Source organism: Diplotaxodon limnothrissa, linkage group LG6, assembly GCF_057381915.1.
Source record: "Diplotaxodon limnothrissa isolate DT_005_m linkage group LG6, D_limnothrissa_male_GT1.1, whole genome shotgun sequence".
Lineage (NCBI taxonomy): Eukaryota > Metazoa > Chordata > Actinopteri > Cichliformes > Cichlidae > Diplotaxodon > Diplotaxodon limnothrissa.
In genome coordinates, this window is record NC_140601.1 from 935,733 (window position 1) to 955,170 (window position 19,438).

A 19,438-nucleotide genomic window follows, 5' to 3' on the forward strand; every position below is an offset into this window, starting at 1 on the left:
ATGAACAGAACAGAATTTGATTCAAATCAACGGAATTAAATTGAAAATGATGGAATTTGAATGAAAATAACAGAATTTGAGAACAAACAAAGGAATTTTAATTAAAACAATGGAATTTGAACAAAAACAACGGAATTGGAATAAAAACAACAGGATTATAATGTATAGAACAGACTTTGAATGAAAGCAACAGAATTCTGAAACAAACAATAGAATTTGAATAAAAAGAGTAGAATTAGAATGAAAACAAAAGCATTTGAATGAAAAGAACGGAATTTTGATGAAAAGAACGGAATTAGAATGAAATGAATAGAATTTGAATGAAAACAACGGAATTTGTATGAACAGAACAGAATTTGAATGAAAACAATGGAATTTGAATGAAAACAACGGAATTTGAATGAACAGAAAATAATTTGATTGAAAACAATGGAGGTTTAAAACAAACAACAGAATTAGAATGAAAACAAAGGAATTTTAATGAAAACAACAGAATTTGAGAACAAACAATGGAATTTGAATAAAAAGAGTAGAATTAGAATGAAAACAACGGAATTTGAATGAAAAAAAAAACGAAATTAGAATGTACAGAACAGAGTTTGAATGAAAACAACGGAATTAGAATGTATAGAACAGAGTTTGAATTAAAACAACGAAATAAGAATGTATAGAACAGAGTTTGAATGAAAGCAACAGAATTCTAAAACAAATAATAGAATTTGAATAAAAAGAACAGAATTAGAATGAAAACAAAAGCATTTGAATGAAAACAACGGAATTTCAATGAAAACAACAGAATCTGAATGAAAACAATGGAAGTTTAAAAGAAACAACAGAATTAGAATGAAAACAACGGAATTTGAATGAAAACAAGGGAATTAGAATCAAAATGATGGAATTTGAATGAAAACAAGGGAAATAGAATCAAAACGATGGAATTAGAATGAAAACAACGGAATTTGAATGAAAACAAGGGAATTAGAATCAAAACAATGGAATTTGAATGAAAACAAGGGAATTAGAATCAAAACAACAGAATTTGAGAACAAACAATGGAATTTGAATGAACAGAACAGAATTTGAATGAAAAGAACAGAATTTGATCAAAAACCAGAGAATTTGCATGAAAACAACAGATTTTGATCAAAAACCAAAGAATTTGCATGAAATCAACAAAATTTGAATGAAAACAACGAAATTAGAATGTACAGAACAGAGTTTGAATGAAAACAACGGAATTAGAATGTATACAACAGAGTTTGAATGAAAACAACGAAATAAGAATATATAGAACAGAGTTTGAATGAAAGCAACAGAATTCTAAAACAAATAAAGGAATTTGAATAAAAAGAACAGAATTAGAATGAAAACAAAAGCATTTGAATGAAAACAACGGAATTTTGATGAAAAGAACGGAATTAGAATGAAATGAATAGAATTTGAATGAAAACAACGGAATTTGTATGAACAGAACAGAATTTGAATGAAAACAATGGAATTTGAATGAAAACAACGGAATTTGAATGAACAGAAAATAATTTGATTGAAAACAATGGAGGTTTAAAACAAACAACAGAATTAGAATGAAAACAAAGGAATTTTAATGAAAACAACAGAATTTGAGAACAAACAATGGAATTTGAATAAAAAGAGTAGAATTAGAATGAAAACAAAAGTATTTGAATGAGAAAAACGGAATTTCAATGAAACAAACAGAATTTGAGAACAAACAATGGAATTTGAATGAAAACAAAGGAATGTGAATTAAAAGAACAGAATTTGATCAAAAACCAAAGAATTTGAACGAAAACAACGGATTTAAAATGAAAACGATGGATTTTCAATGAAAAGAATGAAATTAGAATGAAATGAAAAGAATTTGAATGAAAACAAAAGAATTTGAGAACAAAAATCGAATTTGAACGAAAAATACAGAATTTGATCAAAAACCAAAGAATTTGCATGAAAACAACAGAATTTGATAACAAACAATGGAATTTGAATAAAAACAGTAGAATTAGAATGAAAACAAAAGCATTTGAATGAAAAGAACGGAATTTCAATGAAAAGAACGGAATTAGAATGAAATGAATAGAATTTGAATGAAAACAACGAAATTAGAATGTATAGAACAGAGTTTGAATGAAAACAATGGAATTAGAATGAACAGAACAGAATTTGAATGAAAAGAACAGAATTTGATCAAAAACCAAAAAATTTGCATGAAAAAAACAGATTTTGATCAAAAACCAAAGAATTTGCATGAAATCAACAAAATTTGAATGAAAACAACGAAATTAGAATGTACAGAACAGAGTTTGAATGAAAACAACGGAATTAGAATGTATACAACAGAGTTTGAATGAAAACAACGAAATAAGAATATATAGAACAGAGTTTGAATGAAAGCAACAGAATTCTAAAACAAATAAAGGAATTTGAATAAAAAGAACAGAATTAGAATGAAAACAAAAGCATTTGAATGAAAACAACGGAATTTTGATGAAAAGAACGGAATTAGAATGAAATGAATAGAATTTGAATGAAAACAACGGAATTTGTATGAACAGAACAGAATTTGAATGAAAACAATGGAATTTGAATGAAAACAACGGAATTTGAATGAACAGAAAATAATTTGATTGAAAACAATGGAGGTTTAAAACAAACAACAGAATTAGAATGAAAACAAAGGAATTTTAATGAAAACAACAGAATTTGAGAACAAACAATGGAATTTGAATAAAAAGAGTAGAATTAGAATGAAAACAACGGAATTTGAATGAAAAAAAAAACGAAATTAGAATGTACAGAACAGAGTTTGAATGAAAACAACGGAATTAGAATGTATAGAACAGAGTTTGAATTAAAACAACGAAATAAGAATGTATAGAACAGAGTTTGAATGAAAGCAACAGAATTCTAAAACAAATAATAGAATTTGAATAAAAAGAACAGAATTAGAATGAAAACAAAAGCATTTGAATGAAAACAACAGAATCTGAATGAAAACAATGGAAGTTTAAAAGAAACAACAGAATTAGAATGAAAACAACGGAATTTGAATGAAAACAAGGGAATTAGAATCAAAATGATGGAATTTGAATGAAAACAAGGGAAATAGAATCAAAACGATGGAATTAGAATGAAAACAACGGAATTTGAATGAAAACAAGGGAATTAGAATCAAAACAATGGAATTTGAATGAAAACAAGGGAATTAGAATCAAAACAACAGAATTTGAGAACAAACAATGGAATTTGAATGAACAGAACAGAATTTGAATGAAAAGAACAGAATTTGATCAAAAACCAGAGAATTTGCATGAAAACAACAGATTTTGATCAAAAACCAAAGAATTTGCATGAAATCAACAAAATTTGAATGAAAACAACGAAATTAGAATGTATAGAACAGAGTTTGAATGAAAACAATGGAATTAGAATGTATAGAACAGAGTTTGAATGAAAGCAAAAGAATTCTAAAACAAACAATAGAATCTGAATAAAAAGAGTAGAATTAGAATGAAAACAAAAGCATTTGAATGAAAACAACGGAATTTGAATGAACAGAACAGAATTTGATTCAAATCAACGGAATTTGAATGAAAACAACAGAATTTGAATGAAAACAACGGAATTAAATTGAAAATGATGGAATTTGAATGAAAATAACAGAATTTGAGAACAAACAAAGGAATTTTAATTAAAACAATGGAATTTGAACAAAAACAATCGAATTTGAATGAAAACAACAGGTTTATAATGTATAGAACAGAGTTTGCATGAAAACAACAGAATTCTAAAACAAACAATAGAATGTGAATAAAAAGAGTAGAATTAGAATGAAAACAAAAGCATTTGAATGAAAACAACGGAATTTCAATGAAAAGAACAGAATTTGAGAACAAACAATGGAATTTTAATGAAAACAACAGAATTTGAACGAAAACAACGGAATTTGAATGAAAACAACAGAATTTGAGAACAAACAATGGAATATGAATGAAAACAACAGAATTTGAATGAAAAGAACAGAATTTGATCAAAAACCAAAGAACTTTGAATGAAAACAACAGAATTTGAACGAAAACAACGGAATTTGAATGAAAACAATTAAATTAGAATGTACAGAGTTTGAATGAAAACAATTAAATTAGAATATATAGAACAGAGTTTGAATGAAAGCAACAGAATTCTAAAACAAACAATCGAATTTGAATAAAAAGAGTAGAATTAGAATGAAAACAACGGAATTTGAAAAAACAGAACAGAATTTGAATCAAAACAATGGAATTTGAATGAAAAAAACAGAATTGGAATGAAAACAACGAAATTAGAATGTACAGAACAGAGTTTGAATTAAAACAATGGAATTAGAATATATAGAACGGAGTTTGAATGAAAGCAACAGAATTCTAAAACAAACAATAGAATTTGAATAAACAGAGTAGAATTAGAATGAAAACAAAAGCATTTGAATGAAAACAACGGAATTTGAATGAACAGAACAGAATTCACTTCCTGTTTGCCATTCATGTCACTTCCTGTTTGCCATTTGTTTGAAAGTTGTGTTTTTATCGTGTCCTGTGGATTTTTGAAATTTGGCCATCAATTTCTGGAGCAAAGACTACTCAAATTGTTGGAACTTTTTGTACAACCCTGTCTGGATTACGACTTTGATACATGATATTGGACTGGACTAACGGAGTTAACGAGGTAATTGCAGGCTAGCCAACACGTTACCAGGCTAACAGCTGACTGAGGAATCAGCTGACTGAACCTGCTACCAGGGTAACCAGATAAAATGGGGCCGAAGAGGACACCGTCGGCTGAGGAAGTCGAGGACATTAAAAAGTCTCTTGACTTCATAATGGAGGAAATTTCTACTATCAGACTGCAGCAGAAAAATATCATTGAAATTGTGGAGGAGGTAAAGCTCCTCCGCATCCAAAATGCAGAAAAAGATAAAATAATTGCATACCTGGAAAGTAAGGTCGCTGAGAACAAACAATAGAATTTGAATGAAAACAACAGAATTTGAGAACAAACGATGGAATTTCAATGAAAACAACAGAATTTGATCAAAAACCAAAGAATTTGAATGAAAACAACGGAATTTGAACGAAAACAACGAAAGAAGAATGTACAGAACAGAGTTTGCATTAAAACAACGGAATTAGAATGTATAGAACAGAGTTTGAATGAAAACAACGAAATAAGAATATATAGAACAGAGTTTGAATGAAAGCAACAGAATTCTAAAACAAATAAAGGAATTTGAATAAAAAGAACAGAATTAGAATGAAAACAAAAGCATTTGAATGAAAACAACGGAATTTGAATGAAAACAAAAGCATTTGAATGAAAACAACGGAATTTGAATGAAAACAACAGAATCTGAATGAAAACAATGGAAGTTTAAAAGAAACAACAGAATTAGAATGAAAACAACGGAATTTGAATGAAAACAAGGGAATTAGAATCAAAATGATGGAATTTGAATGAAAACAAGGGAAATAGAATCAAAACGATGGAATTTGAATGAAAAAAAGGGAATTAGAATCAAAACGATGGAATTTGAATGAAAACAACAGAATTTGAGAACAAACAATGGAATTTGAATGAAAACAACAGAATTTCAGAACAAACAATGGAATTTGAATGAAAACAATGGAATTTGAATGAACAGAACAGAATTTGAATGAAAAGAACAGAATTTGATCAAAAACCAAAGAATTTGCATGAAATCAACAAATTTTGAATGAAAACAACGAAATTAGAATGTATAGAACAGAGTTTGAATGTAAGCAAAAGAATTCTAAAACAAACAATAGAATCTGAATAAAAAGAGTAGAATTAGAATGAAAACAAAAGCATTTGAATGAAAACAACGGAATTTCAATGAAAAGAAAAGAGTTTGAGAACAAACAATGGAATTTGAATGAAAACAACAGAATTCTGAAAAAAAAAACAATAGAATGTGAATAAAAATAGTAGAATTAGAATGAAAAGCATTTGAATGAAAACAACGGAATTTGAATGAACAGAACAGAATTTGATTCAAAACAACGGAATTTGAATGAAAACAACAGAATTTGAATGAAAACAATGGAAGTTTTAAAAAAACAACATAATTTGAATGAAAACAACATAATTTGAATGAAAACAACAGAATTAAATTGAAAATGATGGAATTTGAATGAAAATAACCGAATTTGAGAACAAACAAAGGAATTTTAATTAAAACAATGGAATTTGAACAAAAACAACGGAATTTGAATGAAAACAACAGAATTCTAAAACAAACAATAGAATTTGAATAAAAAGAGTAGAATTAGAATGAAAACAAAAGTATTAGAATGAGAAAAACGGAATTTCAATGAAACAAACAGAATTTGAGAACAAACAATGGAATTTGAATGAAAACAAAGGAATGTGAATGAAAAGAACAGAATTTGATCAAAAACCAAAGAATTTGAACGAAAACAACGGATTTAAAATGAAAATGATGGATTTTCAATGAAAAGAATGAAATTAGAATGAAATGAAAAGAATTTGAATGAAAACAAAAGAATTTGAGAACAAACAATGGAATTTGAACGAAAAATACAGAATTTGATCAAAAACCAAAGAATTTGAATGAAAACAACAGAATTTGATAACAAACAATGGAATTTGTATAAAAACAGTAGAATTAGAATGAAAACAAAAGCATTTGAATGAAAAGAACGGAATTTCAATGAAAAGAACGGAATTAGAATGAGATGAATAGAATTTGAATGAAAACAATGGAATTTGTATGAACAGAACAGAATTTGAATGAAAACAATGGAATGTGAATGAAAACAACGGAATTTGAATGAACAGAAAATAATTTGAATGAAAACAATGGAGGTTTAAAACAAACAACAGAATTAGAATGAAAACAACGGAATTTTAATGAAAACAACAGAATTTGAGAACAAACAATGGAATTTGAATAAAAAGAGTAGAATTTGAATGAAAAAAACGAAATTAGAATGTATACAACAGAGTTTGAATGAAAGCAACAGAATTGTAAAAGAAACAATAGAATTTGAATAAAAAGAGTAGAATTAGAATGAAAACAAAAGCATTTGAATGAAAACAACGGAATTTCAATGAAAAGAACAGAGTTTGAGAACAAACAATGGAATTTGAATGAAAACAACGAAATTTCAATTAAAACAACGAAATTAGAATGTACAGAACAGAGTTTGAATGAAACAAAGGAATTAGAATGAAAAGAGAATTAAAATGAAAACAACGGAATTTGAATGACAACAACGGAAATAGAAAGTACAGAACAGAATTTGAATCAAAACAATGAAATTTGAATGAACAGAACAGAATTTGAATTAAAACAATGGATTTGAATGAAAACAACAGAATTTGAATGAAAACAATGGAAGTTTAAAACAAACAACAGAACTAGAATGAAAACAGCGGAATTAACATGAAAACGACAGAATTTTAATGAAAACGACAGTATTTGAGAACAAACAATGGAATTTGAATAAAAAGAGTAGAATTAGAATGATAACAAAAGCATTTGAATGAAAACAACGGAACTTCGATGAACAGAACAGAATTTGAATGAAAAAAACGGAATTTGAATGAACAGAACTGTGGTATCGCAAGAAATTAGTAGGTTATATAAATATATTAGTATGCATAATAGTTATTATTCATAGATACCTACATCCTAAGTTCCTGTTATTCTTCTGAAAGAAACAGAATGAGTGTGTCGTTACAATGGTAATGCCAGGAGAGGCAGTATTAGTTCTGTGGTACATTAATGTGTAAGGAAGTGGAAGAAGAGTGTGTCCTGTAGGAGGCAGTAGAAAATGCATGCTCATGTTCTGTACATGCCCTGAAAGAAAGGTTCAGTAAACCAGTTGCAACGATGCTCCGGTGTAAGGCTCAGTTATTGTATTTTTATTTTTTGAAAATGCAACAAGAACAGAATTTGAATCAAAACAATGGAAGTTTAAAACAAAAGACAGAATTAGAGTGAAAACAACAGAATTTGAGAACAAACAATGGAATTTGAATAAAAAGAGTAGAATTAGAATGATAACAAAAGCATTTGAATGAAAACAACGGAATTTCAATGAAAAGAAAAGAATTTGATCAAAAACAAAATAATTTGCATGAAAACAACAGAATTAGAATGAAAACAACGGAATTTGAATGAAAATAAACGAAATTAGAATGTACAGAACAGTTTGAATGAAAACTACGGAATTACAATGTATAGAACAGAGTTTGAATGAAAGTAAGATTGCCTCAGTTGTATCGTGAGTGTAATTTCAAATAAAATAAAATAAAACTCAGAAGCGTCTATTTTATCCCACAACTTAGACATTCACATTATTCACACTCTCATTACACATATATATAGGATCTTGGGGGTGGGCACAATCACGGAGTCCAAATTACCATCAGGGTGTACACCTCACCCCTGGCGTCGTTGCCCACCTCTCAATTTTAAATACACTTAGACATTGAGGGCTATCAGGAGGGACTATGCGCTTACCTACTGCTCCTTGGCAGGTAGCTCCATGCCCTCCTGGGTTTTAATTGCACCTTAGAACACACATGCATCAACACTACAATGAGCGGGTGGAGGGAGGTTTGGAGTCTTCTCCCACCCCCATTCTCTGCGGCCTGCTGGAGCGGGAGGGCTAGGTGGAGTTGGCCCTCCGACTGCGGTCTGGAGTGTGGGGCCTCCCTGCTGCTACGGAGTCGGGGTGGTCTGCCTCTCCCCACCGCAGGGAAAAGGGTAACACCACCTGGGTCTGGGTGCAGTTCCCCCCTCCAGGGGCAAGGGTACCTAGACCCGGTTTGTAGAGTACGCTTGGGGAGTGTGATCGTGTGTACAGCGTCTCTTTATGTCTGTCTCCACGTTGGTTGAGTGTGGAGTGAGTGCATATGAGAGCATGAGGGGGGGAATGGATGTTTGTGTCTGTGTGTGCCTGTATGTCTGTGTCTATATGTCAGGCTGGGTATCAGACGCCACCTCTCTGGGGACACCTCAGGCCCTCCAAGGTTTGGAGGCCTATCTCCACCTACCACCACTTCCCCTGCCGGTGGCGGACTCCCTCAGGTGTCGGTGCGTTGGTGGTTCTTTGTGTCTGGGGGTGGGCGTCCAGGTACACACCGGCTCACTCCTTGGCGGCCGCTTATCGGGGCCTGGAGCCTGGGGCTCGCTCGGGCCCCTTCGGGGGTGGGGTGCCCCCGGTCACTCAGGCACAGCTGGCGGCCGGCGGAGCTCACGGGCGCGTCACTGCAACTCCCCCTGGCTTCTGCTCCGCGGCTGCTGAGTGAACCCTCATCTGGGACTCTTCTCAGCTCTTACTGGAACAGTGGCGCGGCTGCCCCTCTGTTGGTCTTCCATGGTCTCTTGTGTTCTGGGGGCCTCTGGATGTCTGGAGTTTTGATCTCCTCCATACCTGCTTCACACCCTGGAGGACGGGGCTGTGGCCCCCCCACACTCCCTAGCAGATCGTTACATGGAGAAACCTTTGGAATACAAGCGCACTGATCCACACAGGTATGCACACGGGTGTTCACTGCTCGTAGACCCAAATTACACCTTTCTTGGCTGCTACTTCGAAGCACATCTGTCCTGCGTGCTGCACAACAACATTGAATATTTAGTATTTACTGCTGTTTACACTTAGCTAGATTAATGCGATGGTGTTGTGTTTAGTATGTTGCTTTGTTTTGTTTTTTTTGTCTTTTTTTGCTTGTTTTCTATTCTTCTCTCAACAGGTGATCCAGGAGATTTTTATTTTTTTTTCTCCCCCCCTTTCTCACTGTCCCTCTCCCCTTCTGTTTTTCCTTTCCTTCCTCTTTCTTTCTCCCTTTCCTATCTCTCACTCATGTCTGTCCCGTCTGTAACATCTGAAAATAAAATATAATAAATAATAAAAACAAAGATCGACCAAATGGACCAATACGGCAATGCAACGATGATCCATTTGGCAAAGTAAATCCATTGGGTATCCTTGTTGGTCTTCAGACAACAATTCTGATGGCTAAAGAACCAAATGGGACAGGCGAGAAAAAAAAGAAAAAAAAAAAAGAAGCGTCTATTCTTCTTCTTCTTCTTCTTCTTCTTCTTCTTCTTATTATTATTATTATTATTATTATTATTGTCATTATTATCATTATTGTGATTATGCTTCATTTTTATGTACTGGGGTATCAATGACCCCCACGCTGCCGCAGCAGCTTCTGTGCGTGACCCCCAAGTGCTAAGTTTTCTTTCCCGATCCCCTGACGAACCCATTAGAATCGCTCTGGGGACCCCAAATGATCGTTCTTTTTTTTTCAATTCAATTCAATTTTATTTATATAGCACCAAATCACAACAAAAGTCGCCTCAAGGCGCTTCATAGATACAGAGAAAAACTCAACAATCATATGACCCCCTATGAGCAAGCACTTTGGCGACAGTGGGAAGGAAAAACTCCCTTTTAACAGGAAGAAACCTCTGGCAGAACCACGCTCAGGGAGGGGCGGCCATCTGCTGCGACCGGTTGGGGTGAGACCAATCATTTTCATTCACCTGTCTCTACTGAGGGTGGGGTATTTTGGGAGTACCAAAGGGGAGCACAAGGGTTAAAGGGGAAGTTGGAATGTTACATTTCAGACACTTCGATAAGTCTTCACATATCTCGCGCCAAAACTTCTGAACCGGTGGACAGAACCAAAGAGCGTGGAAATAATTGTCCGGTGAGTTGGTTTGGCAGTGTGAGCAGTTGTTGGTAGACGTATAACCCATCTTGAACATCCGATGACCTGTATAGTGCACTCTATGTAGTATTTTGTATTGAATTAATTGAAGACTGGGATTTCTAATTAAATGAAAGGTTTTTAAGCATATCTGAGAACAGACGTTTTGGTCTAAGTTAACTGATAAATCCGCTTCCCATTTTGCAATAGGAAGTGATATTGATTCATCTGTTTTAGAAAGCATTCTGTATACTTTGGAAAGTAAGTTTGGGGGTTTTAAGAGCAAGTAATTGTACCACACTTTATGGTTTTTTGTAGGTCAACATGACCGGGTTTAAATTTATTTTTTACTATGGATTTAATTTGTTGAAATTCTAAAAAATCTTTTCTTGTTGATCCCATATTGTGTAATTAGTCTGTCAAATGAAATAAATTCTGTTCCTTCTAGTATATGTTCTAAATATTTTATTCCTTTACCACTCCAATCTGGAATCATATTATTGTTTTGTGATATGTCAGGGTTGTTCCAGATAGGTGTACATTTGCATGGGATTAATGAAGACTGCGTCAATTTTAGAAACTCCCACCATGCTGTCAGAGAAAAGCTGATGCTGACGCTTTCAAAGCATTCATGTCATTGGATGTTTGAGAAACAGCATTTTCATTGCTTTCAAACAGAAAATAACCACTCATGAATTAGCATGAATAGAAAAAACAAATTTTAGCAAAAGACTAGTATGTTATTATTTTTTATCCAACACATGGGCTCAACTCACCAAAATGACAGAAAATTCCGCACGGACTGTCACGGCCCAGCGGCACGAGGGAACAGAGATGGACACAGGTGCAGAAACCAACCCGGAAGCGAGACGATAAGGGAACAAAGGATTTATTTCCGCCCACAGGCAAACACAAGCAAAAAAACAAAACGACGCCACCACACTAGTGGCGCGTAGGATAATCTAAGATAACAGAGGGTGACCTAGACACCTCTAGGAGACAGCTGAACAGCAGAGGCAGCGGGGAGGTGGAAACAGGACTAGGTAGGGGCCGGGGCACTGGAATAAGAGGAGATCACGGTCAGTGGGATCCAGCAGACAATCAACGATCCTCCACAGTTGAATTGAGTTGCCTTACTTGGTTTCAGGTGGAGGGGACAGGTGGGGCGGAAGGCCCGGAAGCGGTCGAGACGTGGGGAGGCAGGCAAGTGAGTGGTGGGCCGGCAGGCCACGTCGTATCAGCAGCAAGCGGCCCAGGTCCAGGAAGGCGGGAGTGAGGGAGACAAGACCTCCACTCCAGGTGCTACCTCTGAGAACAAGAAGAACAAGTAAGTCATCACACGGATTCTGGACAGAGTTATGATGCTCCACTTGACTAACATGGGGATAGCAGATACTCAGGCGATGAATGGTTGAGAGCGCAGGTCTAATATACTGCCGGAATAATTGCTCACAGGTGGTCAGCCAGAGAGGAGCAACCGAACTCCGCCTAAAGGAGGAGGGGCCGCTGTTGGAGACCTGCAGGTACCCACCCAGACCATGACACGGACCATCCGAAGCCTGTCTTGTGTCACTACTCGATCCGTACCAGAAACCCGATCGGTACCACGCGTGTGTGAAAGGTGTCTACTTCTGGCTGAAGCATTTTACGATAGTTACGGGTCAGAGTATCGGTTAAGATGTTAAGAATAATAAGTATCACTTAAAATGTTTGCAATAATGAAACATTTCAATATAATGTAGACAAAAACTAAAAATAAAATGATAGTTACGGATCAGGACTCCCAGATGTCATGGTCTGTGGGGTTACCTGGAGGGTGTCTCCTTTTGTGGCTGCTGTACCATCCCTTTGGGGCAGGGACTTCGGTGCTTCAACTGAGCCTCAGCTGTGAGCAATCAGCTGGAGACCTACTTCAGCTGTCTCAACCGTCTCCTCCGTGCCAGTTTGTTCTACCCGTCTCGGTGGTAAATGATGTTTCCCTTTGTGGTTTTCCTTGTGTGACTTAGCTCTTCGAGTGATTTCTGTCTTCCCTTCGTACAGCGGAGTTCCTATCCTGGCTTTCACCTTATGGGGACAGTCCCCGCCTCCCAGCCTACTCGTCCGCTTGCCCTCCAACCCCCACGCTTCAGCTTGGGACCCTCCAGACGCTTTCCACGGACCTCTCCCCTCCCTTCAGTAATTCTAACCCGGAATGGCACAGTAAGGCGAACAATTCTCCAGTTTCTAGTTATCTATGCTCCAGCATTCCCTTCCGATTATAACTACCTCCTCCCCTGTTACAGAATATTCCCGTGGCTCACTGACCTCCTCCCCGTCCCTGCAACTAGCCTGATTGGTCCCCCATTGTCACGTTAGGTCACTTTTTCAATTAAAATTCACTGTAAGCATTCCTCGCCCATGTTTGTCTGCATTTTTGGGTCCACTTTCCTGATCAAACTTGTTGGTTCATGATAGAACAAACTGGCCAAGAAATGGACCCAGCAGACCCGGTTCGCTCTATAATCAGTAAGCAAGGCGTTGTGCTCGGTCGCCACGAGCAGGCTTTGCAGTCATTAGAGGCACAATATAGAGCTATTGGTCAGACTCAGCAGGGAATCCTCGACAAGTTAGATCAGTTGGTTCAATCACACTCTGGCAGCGAGACCGCTTGCGCCCAGCCAACCCGAGCCCACACCTGCCGCTAGCGCTGTCCCGGCGGGTTCCTCCCCGGTGACTGAAGCCGCGTATCGCAGCGTCTCTTCCCCCTCGCCAGAGCCGTTTCACGGGGATCTAGATAAGTGTAGCGGTTTTCTTTTCCAGTGTGCTCTATTCTTCTGCCGAACGCCACACGCCTTTCCCAACAATGCTACTAAGATCTCCCACTTCGTGGGTTTACTGAGGGGAAAGGCGCTTGCGTGGGCTGAAGCATATTTTTCAGCGATACCCCTTCGACGACTTTCTCACAGAGTTTAAGGGGACTTTCATGCACCCGAGTACGGAGGGTAGCGTCGCGAAAAGGTTATTGGGGCTTCGACAGGGCAAAAGGACCATTGCGGAGTACATAACTGACTTCCGCACGGTGGCTGCCGAGGCAGGCTGGCCGGATCCGGCACTTTGCGGCATATTTCTTCAGTTGCTCAATGATCAAATGAAGGATCAGCTAGCTTCGCGAGACGAGCCTGCTTCTTTTGAGGAGTTGGTCTCTCTCGCCCTCCGGCTGGATAATTGCCAGAGGGAGAGAGAGAATGAAAAATTCAAATTCAAATTCAAATTCAAATTTTATTTGTCACGTACACAGTCATACACAGTACGATATGTAGTGAAATGCTTGGACAACTGCTCGTGACCTAAAGAAAACAAAAAAGGAAAAGGCTATGAATAAGATAGGAAATAAATATGAAAAATTAAAAAGGGTAAATTTAACTAGGAAGGAATAAAATATAAATTAAGGTTAAAAATGAAATAACTGTTCAACACAAATTAGAATGAAGGGTAAATTTAACTGGGAAGAATAAGATAAAGATAAATATATAAATTAAGGTTGAAAATAAAATAACTGTACAACAAAATACACAATACACAATATAGAACTATATAAGAATGTATGAAGAAATCTAAATATAAATAAATATATACACAATAACAGCAGCTGTACAAGTATTAACCGGAAATGAAGAATATAGTGACCAGTGTTGTGCAAAACCAAAGTCCAGAAAGTCCAGTGTGTGTGTAAGAACTGTATGTGTGGGTCAGTACTGTGTGGTGGTGTGATTGAGAGACCGTATCGCCTGCGGGAAGAAGCTCCTCCTCAGTCTCTCTGTGTTGGTCTTCAGGGAGCGGAATCGCTTTCCTGACCTCAGCAGAGAGAGCAGTCTGTTGTTGGGATGGCTGAGGTCCTTCACCATCTTCCTGGCCTTGGTCCAGCACCGCCTGCTGTAGATTGAGTGCAGGTCAGGGAGCTCGGAGCGGATGGTGCGCTCAGCTGACCGCACAACCCTCTGTAGAGCTCGTCTGTCCTGCATGGTGCTGTTCCCGAACCAGGTTAAGATGTTTCCCGCCAGGATGCTCTCTATGGTGCACGAGAATTTAAGATGGCGCCGGTGAGGTCGGCTGCCGTCACGACTGCTCCGACCACTTTTTCTTTGTCTTTGTTTTTTAAGTTAGTTTTCAGCGTTTCTAAATCGGCAAAATCATCACCATTGGGTACATTAGGTATGACAGTGACACTCTTGTTTCTATTGGTTTACAATGTACTCACAATTCGAAGTTTTTAACTCCGGATCCGAGCTGGCCGAGTGAGATCTCGAGGGAGAACAAAGGGAAGCGGCGGCGACCTAGAGGGAAGCGAGCCGGCGTCAGGAACAGGCTGAGAGCTCGTGCACACCGCACACCTCTGCCTAGCATCCTGCTCGCCAACGTCCAGTCACTGGAGAACAAGCTTGACGACCTCAGGGCCAGGATAAAGTTCCAGAGAGACATTCGGGACTGCAATCTCCTCTGCTTCACCGAGACATGGCTGAACCCAGCAGTGCCGGACCACGCCATCCAGCCGGCCGAGTTCTTCTCGGTTCACCGCATGGACAGGACACGGGACTCGGGGAAGTCAAGGGGAGGCGGCGTGTGTTTAATGGTGAACAACAACTGGTGCAACAGTGCGAACGTTGTTCCTCTCACACGCTCCTGCACACCAAATCTGGAACTACTGTCCATCATGTGTCGTCCTTTTTATCTACCTCGGGAATTTACATCGGTCATTGTAAGTGCCGTTTATATTCCACCACAAGCGGACACGGTCACCGCCTTATGCGAGCTGCATGAGGCACTCACACAGCACCAGACACAACACCGGGACGCTGCGCTTATTGTATTCCTCGTATTCAGAAGTCGCCGTTAAGGGTCGCGCCCCCGCTCACTTCCCCTGCACCTCCGCCTTTTTTCACCCCCACGATCTCGCGTCCTCCTTCGCCCCCTCCTGAACCCATGGAAATCGGACGCTCACGTCTTACGCCCGAGGAGAGGGAGCGGCGTTTCCGAGCAGGGGAGTGCCTGTACTGCGATCACCGACACAGGACCACGACAGAGCTTTTCATTTTAACTCCATCACAGCTGGTAAAACTCCAAAAGCTGGCGACTGTCCTTGAGCCATGCAACTTATTGTTACTGTTTCTTCAAAAGTCTATAGTTGACAGTTACTGTGTAGATTAATAATTACTTTGTTGAACTGTCTGCTACAGGTTTGTGACTGAGCTTCTTGGAGGTGAGACATACGTCTCGTGTTCAGTGGTTTTACCTGCTTTCTGCCACATGCATCACAACATGGAGGTCTCTGATGATGACTCAAACTACATGGTGAAGTTTAAGACTGCCTTCACAAAGGGCCAACGTCACAAGAGCAGAATCCACCATCAGCCAGACAGACTGCCCGCTGCAGTGGTGGACCAGTCGAGCAGGGACCGGCCCACAGCTGTCTGTCCTGGCCTTCAAGTATCTGATTGGTCCAGCCACTTCTGTCCCATGTGACAGACTGTTCTCACTTACAGGTCATGTAGTAACAACAAAGCTGCTCTGAAAATGTGAACAGGCTAGTTTCTCTAAGCAACTGGCTGGAAGAGACAGACAGTAAATAAGCATGGAGGTATTGTGAGTCCAATGCTTTTGTTATTTTCTGCACTAAAGTGTTCGATGATCATTTTAGCCTGATGTACAAAATAATGTTGGCTTAAAGGTGAAGCTGCTCAAAAAAACCTTTTATGTTTCTGCCTTATTTTTTAAGAAGAAAAACTGCACTTTATGGTGAAATTTGTATTATTATTATAAAAAGACAATACCGTTTTGAAAATGTAATTAAAATAGCACTTTATTTTTAAGTCTGCCCAATTTTGGCCAGGGATATTAGTTTCTCTGTTTTGAATTGAAATGCAGTTTAAATGCTTTTTTTCATAAATTAAAAGAGCTGGAGTTTACAATGTTCATGTCCATGTCTATTACTTGATTCTGTCGACCACAAAAAAAACCCTTTTAAATTACAAATTATACCCTTTTAAATTACAATGTTCATGTCAATGTCTATTATTATTCTGTTGCCCACTAAAACCCTTTTAAATTCAAAAAAGTTTTTGCACTTTGGAGCAAATTTACTTAAATTAAATGTGATTAATAGAGATTCATTAATTACAAAGCCTCTAATTAATTATATAAATTTTTTGTAATCGAGTCCCACCCATAACAAAAATATACTAAATATATAACGCAAAACTTTAACTGTCAGAAGTCCTCTTTCATATTTTAAGCAAAAACGATGAAGCTGCATACTGTGCTGCATTTATTGTGCAAGTCTTTGTGGTCTGACTGTACAGGACATACCAGTGAGTGTGTAACCCATCTCAACCACACAGGGCATTTCCTTCTGCATTTGCATCAACATAACACTGAGTAACTATGTCATGTGTGCAAGGACAAAAGCGGGAAAATCCTGCAACCGTCAAAGCTGAGCTGAAGTCATCAACTCACCTCAGAAACACTCTCACTTCCTGATCATGAGTCTCACTTCTCCTGCAATGATTAAGACTTATTGTAAAATAAAAGCACGCTGACTGTTGGGATTTGAATCTTGGTAAAACACAAGAAATCTCTGACTGCAAGTTTGAGCTCAGTGCAAATGTTATTCAAATATAAAAATTGTTAGATTTTCAGAGAAAAAGCTTTGTGATGATTATTTATTCCCCTTAAAATGAATATTTCAGAACAACAAGGCTGTCCTGAAACTAAGAAAGGTTTAGCAGCAATAGTGACACATTTACTTCAAACAAACTACTCAGCATGCAACATTTCTGTGTGTCAGTTACTGATTCAAACCGTTAAATCATATTTTTAAAATTACTAATTAAATTACTCCTTTTGTTTCAAACATGTCTTCTGAATACAGTTTCCTACTTCAGGCAACACCTGCACACAAAGTGATTCAAGGTTAGGACAGAATCTGCAGCAGCACTCTTGAGACCTCTACAACTAACAAACAAACAAAGAAACAAACAAAGAAACAAACAAAATCAGCTGACACACCCTGAACATCATATATTTTGGTATTAAAAACTGCTTTATTATTCTTTAGAATGAAATAAGCAACACAAACGTCTAAGAGCGTTAAACGAGGTGTAAAATGATTTTCACTGTAGCATGAGGTGATGTGTTTGGAGTTCTGCTACAGTCACACAGTAATTAAAACAGTGATTGGAGACAGCAGCACTGCCAACCTCATGCACTGAACTTGCAACTTTGAACCTTGAAACGTTAATCCGTCTGAGTCGGCCAGCCGTTCTTTGGAGACGCCTTCCACTGGGTGACCTGTGGAAGTGATTACCTAGATATAGTTGTTGCTCAGCATCTAGCTATCTAACAACTCATTTTTCCGAGTGCAAAGGATGTTTCCATCATATATTAATTTCTTTAGTGTGACTGAGCACAAAAAAAGGTCATTTTTCAGAGGTACATGCTGGTAACTATCCACCCTTTAAATCACAGGTAAGTCCATAATGGTGTCGTCGCATCAAAAATGGTCCCTAGGTGAATGCAAACAAGCATATGGGAATCCCGAGGACACCACAAAGGTTTAAAAAGGATTTTTAACTAACACAAACAGTACGTATATTCTCTGAATGTATCACAAAATGTTCTATACTTTAGGTTTTACCTGCTTCAGTCTGTGGTAATTTTCCATTGTGAAAACTTTCCAATCATTTCCAGCAAAGGAACCAAGGAGTACATTTAATTCCTCAGCCACAGTTTCTGTCTCTCACATGAGGTTTGTGTTTGATATCCCTGGACCATCCGAAAGCACCAACAGTTCCCAGTACACTAATCTGCATTATTATTATTATTATTATTATTATTATTATTATTATTATTATTATTAAAACAAGGGGCAAGCATTTTTCAGTGTTTATTGTCTGAACTGAAGACAAAGTCAAATATTGTATCGCTTCACCGTAAGTGCCAGCAGATTTGCTCATGAGACGTGGTTTGCACCTGTACGTTTGTATTCAATTCACTTTGATTGAAAATTGGGCAAGCAGGGCCTAAGGGGCAGCCTGTATTTGATTTAACTATTATTCATAATGGTAGGTAGGATTTCCTACCATTCTTACCAATCCTCTGTAGAGTGAAATAATTGTAAGAAAATTTGTGTTACTGCCAAATAAGCCTGAAACGTAACCTAAACTAATATCTTCAGATTTCACATCTGTAAATGTTAAGGACACCTGAAGTTTGTGGTTTAAAAAATTCTTTTAACAAAAAGTAATAAAATTTCAGCTTCATGGAACTTGTTTCTACAAACGATCCTGTAGGTCAAGAACAGGTCAAACAGTCAGTTTAATGGAGAATTATTAAGAAGGATTTTCCAAGCTCTGGTAACCAACGTATTGATATGGATAACGGATCTATAATATTTTAGTTAATGATTAACATACCCCAAATCATGTTACTTGACAGCACATAAGACCAAAACGTAAGTGTGATGTTCAACATGTTGACAGCAGTGACTTTAAACCCTGGTTAACATTTTCCATCATTAGCACAGAGGGGAATCTCTGTGACCTCACGGTTACCTTTCGCAGCAGGTATCTGGGCGTGCTTCTGGAGGATAATGCTGAATGAAGACGCTGGTGGAGCTAATCTGTCCTGACATGGTCGGTCA

General features: G+C 37.3%; 1 protein-coding gene across 1 annotated transcript in view; it reads right to left on the minus strand.

The window, feature by feature from the left end:
- LOC146629868 (uncharacterized) overlaps positions 1-19,438 on the minus strand; it is a 62,577-nt gene that overhangs the window by 19,384 nt on the left and 23,755 nt on the right. The window contains exon 3 of the mRNA XM_085355377.1: positions 11,902-12,072. Coding sequence (XP_085211503.1) covers positions 11,902-12,072 — 171 coding nt within the window. The remainder of the gene's footprint in view (positions 1-11,901; positions 12,073-19,438) is intronic.